Source organism: Nansenia antarctica (assembly GCF_963989245.1).
Source record: "Nansenia antarctica genome assembly, chromosome: 8".
Classification (NCBI taxonomy): Eukaryota; Metazoa; Chordata; class Actinopteri; order Argentiniformes; family Microstomatidae; genus Nansenia; species Nansenia antarctica.
The window spans coordinates 36,780,845-36,797,045 of NC_137678.1; the positions used below are offsets into that span (position 1 = coordinate 36,780,845).

Genomic DNA, 16,201 nt, shown 5'->3' on the forward strand with positions numbered 1-16,201 from the left:
CCCTTGGGTCACACCCTTATTTATACACAATATGCAAATACAGTCACAGGCCATAGGTCCTATCACATTACCTAGATGGTCAAGGGGGGAGAGGCTCAGAGTGTGTGTGTGTGCTTACAAGCGGTCCCAACCCCCAGAGGAGCCTTGCTCTCTGTTGGTCATCTGGTTGCCATAAAACCCCCATTGTTAGCTTTGCAGGCCCAATGCAATTCATGGTATGTATGAAAATACACCACAATGCAAAGTTCCAATGTAGCTACTGGAGACGTGACAGGCGCCTGAGACTGCCATATAAATCTGCCATATATCATACCTCAGTTTTATATGTATTCATCATCATATTTTTCAGGCATTTAGCTCATTAAACGGCGAAAATCACTGGCGGACCTGGGTTGCGATTCCATTTAATTTACAGGGAACAATGTGTGAAAGGGGCTAACAGCTTGCAAAATAGGCTGACAACACGCTAACGTTAGTAGTTATCTGTACTGTATCTGTACTGCACTTAGGAATGTTAGTACCAAATGTTAGTACCAAAGTTAGCCATCTATCGTTAGCTAGCAATTTGTATTTTGTTAACGTTACATTCTTATCTCAGTATTTGCGACTTCAGTCCTTGTCTTCTCTCAGCATCCAAAAACCGCGGCTGACGTTCTGTCATCAATTTCTTCACCAAGGAGTTTCACGCGCACATTACAGTTTCAGCCCTTCACGCCTGTGCACCTGTTCGCTACGTTGCTTCTCTTTTCTGTAGCCCGGGCCATCAAAATCTAATTGTTCGAACGTTCAACGTGCGTTCCAGACTAATGGGCCGCTCCGCTCCGCCCCCCCCCCCAAAAAAAATCATCGGATCTATATGATTCAGGGAAGTCACCTATTTTGGATTCAAAACGGCTAATTTCGACGAAAGGTGAGCGATTATTGCCTACTTGAAGGAAATGGTAACCCCCCAAACCCCTGCCCGCTCACTCCGCTCCTCCACCTCGGCTGGCCGACTGGCCCCACCTCCTCTACACAGCAGTCGGGCTGCCCGATCACGTCTCTTCACAACACTGGCTCCCCGCTGGTGGAATGAGCTCCCCACGGCTGTCAGTAGACTGAAGACCCATCTCTTCAGGTTACATCTTAACTGCTCCTCCTGAGACACCTTCTGACCCTCACCACTACGTCTCCTAAAGACACCCGCTTTCCCCTCTACTGTGTCCCTAAGAACTTCTATTGCCCCCCTTGTACTGTTTCTGAGTTTCTCCAGTAATAAAAAAATAAAAAAAGTTTTAGTAGAAGGCGATAATAGGGAGAAGGTTTTTCCTTCTATCAGTGGCCCCGGGCCCGAGCTAGAGTACTCTTCCTGCAACGAATGGTGGACTGCTGATTCACATGCTTAGTATTCAAATGTATTGATTGTAAGTCGCTTTGGAATAAGGCGTCTGCTAAATGCCAAAAATGTAAATGTAAATGATTATCATGCCAGATTATACATCTCAGTTAGTGTGTATAATACTTATTAATACTTATTTCCTGTGTCATTCCCCTTTATTGCACATCACTTTTTTATGGATTGGAGTATTACAATTTCTTGTAATTTGTAAGCTGTGTAATTTTAGTGAGTTAATACCAATGTATGGTCTAAAATGTCATGTGAATGGCTGCAAAGGAAATTATTGAATTATATTATTGAGTACTTATTACGCCCACTATTACGTACGTACGCACGCACGCACAGTGAGAGAAAGAGACAGAACCTGCTACTGAATGTTACCAAACCAAAGCTTTCCAGCTCAGGAAATAACAAACATCTTTAAGTAAAGAAACAGTTCCACTCTTTATTACAAAAACATAAACACACACAAAACATGTCATCACCATGGTAACACCCTAACGCTAGGTGGTGAGGAGGGGGGGAAGGGTCAGTGCACTACAGAGTTGAGGGGTTCGGCCCGGATGTTCCCCAGGTCCAGAGCAGAGTCTGTCTCCTCGTCTATCTCTCCAATCACAGCCCTGAAACACACAACAGGAAACAATCACAACCCTGGAACACACAACATGAACCAATCACAGCTCTGGAACACAGAACAGGAACAATCAAATCAAATGGATGATCGTTTCTTCAACTGATGGGTCAGGGTCATACACCTTCAATATAGGTACCCTATCCTTAATATACACTACAATGCCAAAAAGCATGTTGACACCCCTTCTAATTAGTGGGTTTGGCTACTTCGCCCCCCCACTGCTACCTAGTTAACTATAACACTACTTTACATTGGCTGCATTCGTAAATTCGCTCGGAGAGCCTTGTCCAATCAAATTACTTGGTTCCATTATGATGTCGAACCCAGTGCGCGCTCCGGCGAATTTACGAATGCAGGCATTGTTAGAAGGCTCACAAAATAAGCTGTGTTAGTTGACTAGCGAGTGTGCCATTGATTTTCAACAACGCTGAATTACATTTTTCAAAACACAAGTCTGAACATTAAATCGGCTGCCGACTTGTTCCCCCTTTCACCAGCAGCTGTCACAAACGGGTTAGGGTCCAGGAGCAACAACAGCTCAGCTCGCAGAAAAGGGCCACCGAGTGCTGAAGCGTGTAGCTCGTAAAGATCGTCTGTCGTCAGTTGCAACACTCACTACCGAGTTCCACACTGCCTCTGGAAGCAATGTCAGCACAAGAACTGTTCGTCTGTAGCTTCATAAAAAAAATGGGTTTCCATGGCCGTGCAGCTGCACACAAGCCTAACATCACCATGCGCCAATGCAAAGCGTGGGCTAGAGTGGTGTACAGCTAGAGTGGTGGACAGCTAGAGTGGTGGACAGCACACTGGACTCTGGAGCAGTGGAAATGCATCCTCTGGAGCGGAGCATTGCGCTTCCAGCATTCTGCTACTATTGAAACTATCGCTGCTATTGTTGATTGTTGTTTTGTTCTGCTGCAAAGCCAATAGTCTAATGAACACTGAACCCAAGAATGTTGTGTACCCGTACATTGATGTAATAAAAGCAATTATGATTCCGATTCTGATTCAGTATCTGACAGTCTGATGGACGAGTCTGGGTTTTGGCAGATGTTAGGAGAACACTACCTGCCCCAATGTATAGTGCCAACTGTAAAGTTTTGTGCAGGAGGAATAATGGTCTGGGGCTGTTTTTCATAGTTTGGGCTAGGCACCCTTAGTTCCAGTGAAGGGAAATCTTAATGCTACAGCATACAATGACATTCTAGAGCAGGGGGTACTCAACTTCAGAGGCCGGCTTCCAACTTCCTGCCGAGCTGGCAGGCTTAGGACCGGCGGACGGGCAGTCATCCCCACCGTCGAAAACCGAGGCCTGTCAGTGCTTCAACTCAATGTCGAGGGCCTAACAACCGCCAAACTCGAAGTCCTGCGTCACCTGGCTGATTCCAACGGGGCAGCGGTTCTGCTCCTGCAGGAGACACACTGCACATCCGACAACATCCTCAAGATCCCTGGGTTCCATCTCGCTGGGTCCATCTACAGCAAGCAACACGGTGTGGCAACGTTCGTCCGGACTGAAATAAGCTGGACAGCCAGTAGCCAATCCCCACCAGGCTCTAACATCAGGTGGCTGGTTACAAAAATCCAGGAAACATCAGTTGTCAACGTATACAAGCCCCCACCATCGGAGCTGTCTGCAACGTCACTCCCACCAATAACTGCACCCGCCATCTATGCAGGTGACTTCAACTGTCAGCACACAGACTGGGGTTACAACCACACAACACCTAATGGAGTGACGCTGAGTGAATGGGCCTCCAACACTGATGCTCTACTGCTTTACGACCCCAAGGAGCCTCCAACCTTCTTCTCTGCACGCTGGAACACCTCCACCAACCCGGACCTGGCCTTTGCCATCTGCCACAGTAACGACCCGAAACCGGAGAGACGCGTCCTGGACAGGTTTCCCCGCTCACATCACCGACCATCCATCATTAAAGTCCCATCACTGGTGGAACCGGTACCAGGGAAACCCGTCAAGCGATGGAACTTCCGAAAAGCCAACTGGGAGTCGTATGCTGAGGAGACTGAAAGAACGTCAGCTGGCCTGCCAGACCCAGACACAGCCGATCTGGATACGGCCTATGCAGCCTACTGCCAGGTCCTCCTGGGTGCGGCAAAGAAGACCATCCCACGTGGCTATAACAGGAATTACATCCCAGGTTGGGACGAGGAATGCAGGCGCCTTCTGTGCGACCACCAGAGGGCTAGTGCCAGAGAAGAGGTGGACGTAACTGCAGCAGCACTGCTCCAGAAGCTGGATATCACCCGCAGGGCCAGATGGACAGAAGTTGTCGAATCAATCGACTTCACCCATTCTAGTCGCAAGGCGTGGCAGACCATCAACCAGCTCACAGGCAGAAATACAACACCCCACAGCTGCCCAGTCACAGCAAATGCCATCGCATCCCAGCTCCTGAAGAACAACCGCTTCCCGGATGCTGACAAAGACTTTGCCCGACTGACATCGCGTGAGGTGTCCTGCATCTCGGGAGCGGCCAGTGTCGATTCCAACCTCTCGGGAGAATTCACAGCAGAGGAACTCAGTGAGGCCATGAGCAAGCTCAAGCCAGGCAAATCCCCTGGCCGTGACAACATCCACCCGGAGTTCGTCATCCACCAGAGCACAACAACATCTGGCTGGCTCTGTGCTTTCTATACATCATGCTACCGGAGATTAAAGCTCCCAAAGACTTGGCGCCGTGCCTCTGTCATAGCTCTGCCAAAGCCAAATAAACCTGCAGAAGACCCCAAGTCGTACAGACCAATCTCGTTGCTCTGTGTCCCATTTAAGATCTTGGAGAGGATGATCCATAGCCGCATCGAGCCAGTGGTGGACTCACAGCTCCCACGGGAACAAGCTGGTTTCCGTCGTGGAAGATCAACAGCAGACCAGGTAACACTACTCTGTCAGGACATCGAGGACAGCTTCCAGGACAATGAGAAAGCTGGGGGAGTGTACCTGGATCTGACTGCTGCATACGACACGGTGTGGCACCGGGGACTTCACCTGAAGCTGCTGAGGACAATACCGGACCGCCACATGGTGAAGTTCATCATGGAGACACTTTCCAACCGCAGCTTCATCTTACAGACCAGCAGTGGCCAGTGCAGTAGGCTCAGAAGACTGAGGAACGGGGTACCGCAGGGGTCTGTTCTCTCGCCGATGCTGTTCAACATTTACATCCACGACCTACCTGATACAGCATCTAGAAAGTATGGCTACGCAGACGATCTTACCATCATGCTGAGCCGACCAACGTGGAAGGCGATGGAAGAGGGTCTTAACGTAGACATAGGCACACTGGTAGCATACCTTCGAAGGTGGCGTCTACAACTCAGTGTCGGAAAGACAGTCGCAGCGGCATACCACCTTAGCACCAGAGAAGCCAGGAGGGAACTTGAGGTGTGTGTTGACAACAAATGTCTGGAGGTCCAGCAAGCCCCGAAGTACCTTGGAGTGCGCCTGGATCGGACATTATCCTTCAAGCAACACCTGGAAGAAGTCAAGGCCAAAGTGACATCCAGGGCCGCGCTGATCCGCCGCCTTGCTGGTACAACCTGGGGAGCCTCCGCTAAGACGCTAAGAATATCCACCCAAGCCCTGGGGCCGGATTCACCAAAGTGTTCTTAAGATAATTCTTAAGACAATTCTTAAGAAAAAAGATAAGATGTTCCTAAGAATGTTCTTAAACGCTATTCACCATTTTTTTCTTAAGAATTGTCCTATGTCTTAAGAACTTCTTAGTTTTCTCACTTAAGAACTTCTTAGATTTTGAACTGTGATTTTTACACCTGTGTGTGTCTCTCTCGCTCTCTCTCTCTCTCTTTTGAACTTATGAAGAACTTCCATCTAAAATGTGAATATAAAATAAATAATAGTAAGGACATTGTTTCAGTTACTTGGCCTACTTAAATAACATGTTCATAATGATTAATTAAGTAGTATACATCAAATACAACAACTGCCTCCTTGATTTACTTTCTGGGTACATGTGGTGTAATCTAGGAATATGCCTACATGTGACACAGGCTGAAAGGCCCATTTCAGTTATATCTCAAACATGCTTTATGTGATAGGCTACATTCACACAAAAATACTCTGACCAACTTGAATTAACAACATGTGTTAACACATTGTCTAGGGCTAAACTAAATATTAATAAAATCAAATAAATCCAAATCCCCCCCCAAAAAATCAAATAAATGCAATACAAAATTGTTCAAGTAAGACTTCCCTTTCACTTTAGCTGCTTTAAGACAGGTGAGAGCTTCTCTTAAAGTTGAGAAGAAATTTGAGAAGAAATCTAAGAACTTTGTTTTGGAGAATCTCATTTGTTCTTAAGTTCTATCTTAGGAAAAATCTTAAGAAGAAAGTTAAGAAAAAACTAAAGTTAAGATAAGATTTTCTTCGTGAATACCAAATCTTCTTAAGTTTTGTCTTAAGAACAAATGTTGTTCTTAAGAACAAATTTGTTCTTAAAAACGCTTGGTGAATCCGGCCCCTGGTCTTCTCTGCAGCGGAATACTGCGCCCCAGTCTGGAGCAGAAGCCCTCATGCGAGAAAGGTCGACGTGGCTATCAATACCTCCCTGAGAATAATAACTGGATGCTTGAAGCCTACCCCTGTGTCCCTCTTGCCAGTCCTCGCAGGAATAGCACCGACCGGCCTCCGACGGGAGGCTGCCACCCTCGCCCTGGCCAGGAAGGCACAAAAGCATGACTGGCACATCCTGCACAACACCACCATAACACCAGCACCTCCAAGCCGACTCAAGACCCGCCACCCTTACAACAAGGCAGCACAAGCCATGCTCAACTCCACTTCTGAGGACATCTCCAGAGATGCATGGTTGGCAGCAGCTTGGAAGCAGGAGTGGGAGTCAGCCGGGCCCTCCCGAATCCACCGCTACATCTGGGACCCAGGAGATGGCGCCATTGGAGGAGACGACCTACCACGCCGGCAATGGACCACACTGAACCGTCTACGAACTGGTGTCGGTCGCTTTAAAACATCAATGAAGGCGTGGGGCCTGGCGGACAGTGCGGCATGCGAGTGCGGTGACCCAGAGCAGACCGCCGACCACATAATCACCATCTGCCCCTTATATAGACCACCCTCAGAAGCCAGCCTCTTCGACCTGGAACCAGAGATGCGGGCATGGCTACGCGACACCGAGTTGGACCTCTGACGTTACACGAAAGAAGAAGAAGAAGAAGAAGAACTTCAGAGGCCAAGAGGGCCACATTTAAACCACAACAGGTGGAAAGGGCCACAAATTATTATTAACATATATTTGTACTATTGTATTTGCTGTATTTACTACTGCTGTATAATATGGCATTATAGTCATTTTTAATGCATTCCAAAACATCATGGAATATTTAACAAATATTCTCAATTTGAGTAACAAATGTAGTGTAGCGACTGCGTTTCCAAGGATGTGTTGGTCAAGCTGACGTTTTATTAACACTGGAGTGAATAGCTTTGCATTGATGACATTCATAGCGTTTGCAATTGCAGTGTTTCCTCTATATGCATTGATTCGTGGCGGGCCACCACAAATAAATTTTCTCTGCCACTAATTGATTCAGTCCACTTTATGACCGGAGAACAGAAAAAAAGCAGATTGAAGCTAGTTTAGGCCGCTTTCAGACCTACATTTTGTTCCGATTTAGGGTGTAGTAAGTTACAATATGTTACAATTAAGCTCGTCGGCGACACGCTTGCAAAACAGTTTTGTGATTGGTCCGAATTTAGCGGGACATTTAGATTTCAGGAAATCCCTCTCCTTTCTCTCTCTTCGCCCGGCGCCCGTCCCTTTAATCCCGTAAGCGTATCCTAATCGAAAATGCAACATCATCAGCGACGACTGTGGGTTATTGCATTTACCGCTGTTCTCTGGTTCATGTTCAGTGTTTCCTCTACATGCATTTCATCGTGGCGGGCCGCCACGATGGAATTTCCTCCGCCACCATTCAGATTTCTCAAAAAAAAAAAAAAAAAATGTAGGCCGCTTTTCAGACCTTCACATCGCTAGACACACCCACAAGCGCGAAGCGACGCGCTTGCAAAACTGTTTTGTGATTGGTCGAATACATCTAGGCTGCGTGTAGTCTACAAACTACTTCAAATGTTACAATATGCGCGACGACGGTGCTGGATCCTGGATCTGTGCATCGGTGTGCAGGAAGAACACGGAGCAGGCGCCAGACCAGACTAGATGATCGTGGAGTGAAGATATTATGAAAGTGTACGTGCTTGTCGATCACCCGTCGCATCGCGTACGCTTTAATAATCTCTTCACTCCACAATCATCTAGTCTGGTCTGGCGCCTGCTCCGTCTGTTTTTCTTCCTGCACACAGGTAAACAGATCCAGGATCCAGCAGCGTCTTCGGGCTCGCGCGAACAAACCCGGCGAATTTTTTTACTTGCCCCAGGCAAGCGTTACTGTTGAACCCTGCTGATACATGATTCTTCCCTGCACATTGACAATGTTTTCTCTCTCCTCTTTCTTCTGCGTTGTGAAGGGATCCACTGCAGCGTACACGAAAAGCGGCTACTGTGTCAACCGCTTCCCATAATAGTTACAACAACCATAAAGCCTCCATAATGATAATGAAAAGAAGGGGAGACGAATTTTTTATTGACAACGGAATTACATGCTGGAAAAACATGCAGACACAGACAATAAGAGACACACGGGAGAAGTACGGGAAAACATTTTATTTTTTTTGGCCATCCTCGAGTTTTGGCTGAAATTACGTCGTTGTTTTGAGCGCGCGTGCGCGTTTCGTGCGCGTGCACGCGGGAAAAATCGCGCACGCGCGGTCAACGCTACCCGCCACCATTGTAAAAATTCCTGGAGGAAACACTGATGTTCTTATACCAGTGCTCAGTATAGAGTATTTTAAATGAACATTCGTAATGTAGTCTCTGATGTTCATGGTCAACTAAATCAGCCTATTTTGTGAAACAAATAATGTTCCCGCTAATGGGTTAACCGAGCAGCCTCGCACCTAACGCTAGCTTCCAACTATTCATTGCATAAACGTTGGTAAATGTCATAAACAACACAGTATTGGCAGGGGAAAAGAAAGGGAGTCAAATTTTTATTGACAACGGATTTACATGCTGGAAAAACATGCAGCTAAAATTCTGGGAACATTTGGACAATAAGAGACACAAGGTGTGGTCGCGTGGTCTAATTACAGGGCAATATGCGCAGGGAAAAAATAATCTATAGCCTCTAAAATCACCACGAACAGAACGCTGTCATCAAAGGTAAGAGTTGGTTTTCTTTAACTCAGCTGATGCATTACCTTGCTGTTGGTTGTTTACTGAATGCTCCATATGTGTCACACTGTGATTTTACTTGTGTAAACAGTTAATGAGTAACGTTAGCCCGTTTTGTGCGTGTACTCTCATGTAGGCCTACTTCATATTGATGAGCTGATGATCTTTCATTGTGTGTGTGTGTGTGTGTGTGTATGTGACTGTCAGTCACAAGTTTATATTCTATGGATGTTGTTCATGCGCGTTCCCGGTTCCATGTGTACTCTACTGTACTTCTACTGTCTGTACTTCTACCCTGTACTGTACCTCTACTGTACTTCATATTCGATGAGCTGATTATCTCTCGTGTACTTCATATTCGATGAGCTGATGATCTTTCTGTGTGTGTGTGTGTGTGTCTTAGCCTGTCAGTCACATGTAGGCTATACGTTCAGTGCCGTATGCGCGTTCCGCATGTTCTGCTGCAGCTGTAGGATATCTTGGTATTTGATCACCTTCTATATAAAATCACCTGTTCGGCTTTAATGGCTTAACCACTATTTAATTTAATTTTTAAAATGTTGCCACCCTCTAGTTTTCGGTGAAATTACGTCTTTGTTTTGAGCGCCAGTGCGCGTTTCATGCGCGTGCACGCGAAAAATATTGCGCCACTAATGTGAAAAATCCTGGAGGAAACACTGAATTGCTACTTATTCCTAGTGAGAGCTAGAGTGTATGCTTCCAACTTTGTGTCAACAGTTTGGGGAAGGCCCTTTCATGTTTCCGCATGACAACAATGTCAAAAAGTGAGGTCCATAATGACATGGTTTACCGAGTTTGGTGTGGAACAACTTGACTGGCCTGCACACAGAGCCCTGACCTTAACCCCATCGAACACCTTTGGGATGAAATGAAGGCTGACTGCGAGCCAGGCTTCCTCGCCCAACATCAGTGCCTGGCTTCAGTAATGCTCTTGTGGCTGAATGGGAGTGAATCCCCCCATAGCCATGTTCCAAAAGCTAGCGGAAAGCCTTCCCAGAAGAGTGGAGGCTGTTATAGCAGCAAAGGGGGGACCAACTCTATATTAAGTGTTCGTTTTTTTAAATAATAGTTATTATTTAATAATAATTATTTTGTAATTTAGTGTTATCACTATTTAATCAATATTTGATTTTGGTGTTTCCTGTCTCATGAACACTTGTTTTTGTAGTCCACTAAATCTACGACTACAATTGCTTTGATGCCTAGCCCAGTGTTTCCTCTACATGCATTTCATCGTGGCGGACCGCCACGATGGAATTTCCTCCGCCACCATTCAGATTTCTCAACCCAAAAAAAAAAAAAAGATTTAGGCCGCTTTTCAGACCTTCACAGCGCTAGACACACCCACAAGCGCTGAAACTGGACCAGTCCGTGTGTGTCGCGAGTATTGAACTTGAGGCTGCGTTCGTAAATTCGCTCTGAGAGCCCCGGAGCGCACACTGGGTTCAACGTCATAAAGGGACCAAGTCATTTGATTGGACAAGAGGCATTCCGTGAGTGCTGATCAGATTTCCAGAGCGTATTTACGAACGCGCCCTGGCTGTCACCCGAACACCGCGAGCTAGCGTAGTGTAGTGTAGTATAGGATGCGTAGTGTAGTGTAGTGTAGGATGGAGAGAGAGAGAGAGGAGAAGCCTCTCTATGTGTTACCTATGTCCAGTGTACTAGAACCACTCTAACAGGAGTGTTTGTCCGTGAATAACACCGGCTATGCCCGGGGTAGAAACACAAGACTATATCTGGATAAGGTCTACAGGTCTACACGGTCATTTTAAGCCGTCGACCAGCCCTCTACGACCACGGGAAGTCATGTTAAAAGTGAAGATACTTCTGTTAAACTAAGCTAAGCTAAACATCGCTAATCGCTAACTCCCTCCTGGGCTTAAAGTGACAAGTAATAACGTTGTGAAAAAAAACATCAGATCAGTGTTTTTGTTTTTATTGACAACGGAATTACATGCTGGAAAAACATGCAGACACAGACAATAAGAGACACACGGGAGAAGTACAGGAAAACATTTTATTTTTTTGGGCCATTCTCGAGTTTTGGCTGAAATTACGTCGTTGTTTTGAGCCCGCGTGCGCGTTTCATGCGCGTGCACCAGGGTTTCCGTTAGAAAAATTTGCCGTCGGACATCGTGTCCGGGAAGAATTCGATTTACCGGACAAACGTGATATATTCCGGTCATCATATTAAAATATAATAAAAAAAATTTTTTCCAAAATCATATATTTTTTTCCTCCAAATCTAATGTTTGTCGCGGTGATTACTGTTGTGTAGCGGCCTATATATGCCATTTAATGTCTATTTCTCATCCGATACGATTAGATGCGAGCTATATAATATATAATAATATAACATGATTTGACGCATGCGCGCTATGCCATGCGTCAAATCCAGCGCTGAACGGGTCCAGCGCTGAACGGGCGCCTCACTGGGAACTGAACAGACAGCATCGATCAATGAACGGACTCCACATTACGTTAACTGAAGTTTGTTAAATTGTTTGGGATTAATGTGAGTTTTCTATTTTCTCTTTACAGTTTTACCCTTTTTTTTTTTTTAAATCAATAAAACAACGTCATTTCTATAAGTCTCGCTGGTTGGGAAGGCATTTCGTTTAGCTCGGGAGTATGACAATGGGAAGAACATAACTGTTTATTGAGAAACAATTGATAGGCAGTCTGGGATACGTATATAAAGAAATACCACAATGTCTAGATGTATAACATTTTATTGAACAGTAACAGTGCAAGCATGTAGGCTACGGGGAACAGGGATTTTGGTCAGTAGGTCCTTTGTACAGAGGGCGTTTCTCTCCGACAACGCGTTCCCAGGTACCATGGAAGTCATAGGTAGTCCAGCACACTGACAGAGAGACAGACAGACAGACAGACAGACAGACAGACAGACAGACAGACAGACAGGCAGACAGACAGACAGATAGACAGACAGACAGACAGACAGTCAGCTTACTTCTACCCTTTTGAGTGGAATTACTCCTTTAATTAGCTGTTAGCCATCTCAAAGCCCCCTGAGTTGCTCGTCAACACTGAGAATAGACCACATTATAGAAACCAAAACACCGTTTTTTTAAATCCACAGGGAATAACCGAGAGTGTAAGGAAAGGCACACCCAGCGCTGTCAGTGGTGGGGAGACTTGAAGTGGCTTTGCTTGATTTCCATCACAGATTCAAGGATTGAAACACTGATGAAAATAGGGAGTAATAGTGATGGGATTATTTTAGATTATTTTAGATTAGATTAGATTAGATTAGGTGAGATTCAACTTTATTGTCATTGCAGAGTACAAGTACCAGACAACAAAATGCAGTTTAGCATCTAACCAGAAGTGCAAATAGTGATATAAAAACAAACACTTAACTTTCGGGGAAACTGCTAAAATAAAATAAATTAAATAAATTAAAAAAGAAAGCGACTATTAGCACCGCCGAATGACAACAAACGTATGAGTAATGAGTAAAACAATGTCACTTTTATAGTATGTTGTTTAACTTGCCGTTCGGTCGCCATGGCTCTGGTGTGTGTAGCAGCTTCAGCTAGCTGGCTGGAAACTTCTAGGGGTGCGTTCGTAAACACGCTCTGAGAGCGCCGGAGCGCACGCTGGCTTCGATGTCACAGAGCGACCGAGTCGTTCGATTGGACGAGAGGCATTCCGCGAGTGCTGATCGGATTTCCAGAGCGTGTTTACGAACGCACCCAGCCAGCTTTAGCGAATTGTATTCAAAGGGAATTATTTTCACCGGACAATATGTCCGACGACTTTTCAATTTGTCGGACTTCACCAAATTTTACCGGACAAAGACCGGCAATTGCCGGTTAACGGAAACCCAGGCGTGCACGCGAAAAAATCGCGAGCGCGCGGTCAGCACTACCCGCCACCATTGTAAAAATTCCTGGAGGAAACACTGCTAGCCACTAGGTGAAATTTTTTGACACAGGTGTTGTGCATTGGCTAAATCAAGTTTGAACCCTTTATACCACATTTATACCTCATTTGTCTGCTTTATGCCTGAAGACGGTCTATGACCGAAAGCTTGCAATAAAACAATGTTTTTGCACAGTGTTTGAGTGTGTGGATGCTGTTATTTTGCACTCTAGTGTTAGTACTCACACATTGTCTCCTCTCACGATGTAGAGGCCCAGGACCACCTGCTCCACGCCCTGCGACGAGCTGAACACACGCTCATGGCTCTCATCCAAGATCAGGTTTATGGTCTGGTCAAACCCCTTCAGGGTGCCCTACACACAGAAATGCACTGTTACAAATACCCACAGACATGTGACAGGCCTGTAGTACCCTCTCCCTAGTACACAGCTCTATTAACCCTAACTCTAACACACAGCCCTAACTCTAGTACACAGCTCTATTAACCCTAACCCTAGTACACAGCCCTAACCCTAACACAGCCCTAACCCTAGTATACAGCTCTATTAACTCTAACCCTAGTACACAGCCCTAACCCTAACACAGCCCTAACCCTAGTATACAGCCCTAACTCTAGTACACAGCTCTATTAACCCTAACCCTAGTACACAGCCCTAACCCTAACACAGCCCTAACCCTAGTATACAGCCCTAACTCTAGTACACAGCTCTATTAACCCTAACCCTAGTACACAGCCCTAACCCTAACACAGCCCTAACCCTAGTATACAGCCCTAACTCTAGTACACAGCTCTATTAACCCTAACCCTAGTACACAGCCCTAACCCTAACACAGCCCTAACTCTAGTACACAGCTCTATTAACCCTAACCCTAGTACACAGCTCTATTAACCCTAACCCTAGTACACAGCCCTAACCCTAACACACAGCCCTAACCCTAGTACACAGCTCTATTAACTCTAACCCTGTCTATGTCGAGTACTATGGTTAATGTAGCTAATGCTATACAGCTGTCCTGCAGGGTGTCACACGCCGTTCACTCACCACAATCATGCGTCCGTCGGAGGTGATGATGGCCACGGTACCTTAACCACAAACTGTCAAGGAGAAAACTGTGGTAGTAAGCACCTGTAAGGAGGAGTTTAAATAACTAGTTAACATTAGCTGCTCACTGACTAGCTTGAGGAATACAACATGTGCTAGACCTAACCCGAGCTAACCTTAACCCGAGCTAACCTTAACCCGAGCTAACCCGAGCTAATCTTAACCAGACCTACCACTAGCGGACGTTAACCAGACCTAACCTTAACCAGACCTAACACTAGCGGACGTTAACCAGACCTAACACTAGCTAGGTAGCCCGGTTACCAAGCTACTACAATCCATGCTAGGTAGCCCGGTTAGCTAGCTAGCTCAGACGGACATGACAGGGTTGAGACGAAGCATCTCTCAGTAGATCAACTTCATGTTCGTGTCGTTGTGAGAAGGATACGGTTTATGTAGCTCTCCAGGGCAGTCGACATGGTGGGACAGAGAGATTCGTTCAAATTCGCCGGGTTTGTTTGTGTGACAGAGACGAGGCTGCTGGATCCTGGATCTGTCTATCGGTGTGCAGGAAGAACAACGGACGGCGCCAGACCAGACTAGATAATCGTGGAGTGACGATATTATTAAAGCGCGCGCGCGCACACACACACACACACACACACACACACACACACACACACAACCCTGTCAACATTGGGATTTGAAAATAAGGGATATTTTCCCGAAGATAAGGGATATCCCCCGCACGCCCCCGGGCCGTCCTCCCCCCACCGTCCACAAACCATACCCCTTACATTTAGACAAGGGTACACACAGTCAATCCTAACATCACCACTAGACAACCATAGGATACCCCTTACATTTAGACAAGGGTACACACAGTCAATCCTAACATCACCACTAGACAACCATAGGATACCTCTTACATTTAGACTAGGGTACACACAGTCAATCCTAACATCACCACTAGACAACCATAGGATACCTCTTACATTTAGACAAGGGGACACAGTCAGTCCTAACATCACCACTAGACAACCATAGGAGACCCCTTACATTTAGACAAGGGGACACAGTCAATCAACCACCTGCTTCAGTGCAACAAGAATTAAGTAGTTCCTACATTAAGTAAGTGACTACAGGTGATCAGAATCAGATACCTGGTTGAAAGTAAAATACTTTGAACATCTCTGCATATATATACATGAAAACACAAAAGGGCATCTAAATTCAGCACATTTATTTATACATTACTTGACACCATGATGTCAATGGGAAAAGAGCGGCGCAATGCTACCAGCGATCATTTAAAAACGGAGATAACCAAGGCTGCGTATGTAAATACGCTCTGAAAATCTGATCACCACTCATGGAATGCCTCTTGTCCAATCAAATGACTTGGTCCCTTTATCACGTTGCACCTAGTGTGCGTTCCGGCGCTCTCAGAGCAAAATTACGAACGCAGCCCGAGAGGAAACAAGTCAACTCCGACATGGATATAACGATTGTGCGCATGCGCCAACGTCTAACAATTAAGTGTTAAATTATATTATATTATAAGTTAAAAATATGGGAGATTTACGGGAACATATCTAAACGGGAGCACAGCGGGAAAGAAAGGTAAAATACGTGAGAATCCCGGGAAAAACGGGAGGGTTGACAGGTATGACACACACACACACACACACACACACACACACACACACACACACACACACATACACACACACACACACACACACATACACACACACACACACACACACACACACACACACGCTAGAGCAGAAAACCAAACTTCGGTCTGTGGATTTGAGCGAAAACATGATGCATCTAATATAATATAGATGTACGGTATTTAGCACAGTCATAATTCAGTGGATTCTGTGTGGCTCTGATCTACAAACAGGTG

General features: G+C 45.8%; 1 protein-coding gene across 1 annotated transcript; it reads right to left on the minus strand.

Moving 5' to 3' along the window:
• Positions 1-1,805: 1,805 nt before the first annotated feature.
• lsm8 (LSM8 homolog, U6 small nuclear RNA associated) lies at positions 1,806-14,871 on the minus strand. Its single transcript, XM_080537581.1, has 4 exons — positions 14,735-14,871; positions 14,287-14,327; positions 13,469-13,596; positions 1,806-1,998 (listed from the first exon to the last, which is right to left on the minus strand). Exons 1-4 carry the CDS (start codon positions 14,763-14,765, stop codon positions 1,908-1,910), a joined length of 291 nt encoding a protein of 96 aa, XP_080393707.1. The 5' UTR covers positions 14,766-14,871; the 3' UTR covers positions 1,806-1,907.
• Positions 14,872-16,201: the final 1,330 nt, after the last annotated feature.

What these genes read in the sequence shown, in the direction of transcription:
- lsm8 (XM_080537581.1), bottom strand. Translation starts at nt 14,765, where the DNA reads ATGTCGACTGCCCTGGAGAGCTACATAAACC. An exon ending in CCTGGAGAGCTACATAAACC is followed by an intron (nt 14,328 to 14,734) that starts GTATCCTTCTCA and finishes TTTGTGGTTAAG; the next exon opens with GTACCGTGGCCATCATCACC. An exon ending in ATCGTGAGAGGAGACAATGT is followed by an intron (nt 1,999 to 13,468) that starts GTGAGTACTAAC and finishes TGTGTGTTTCAG; the next exon opens with GGCTGTGATTGGAGAGATAG.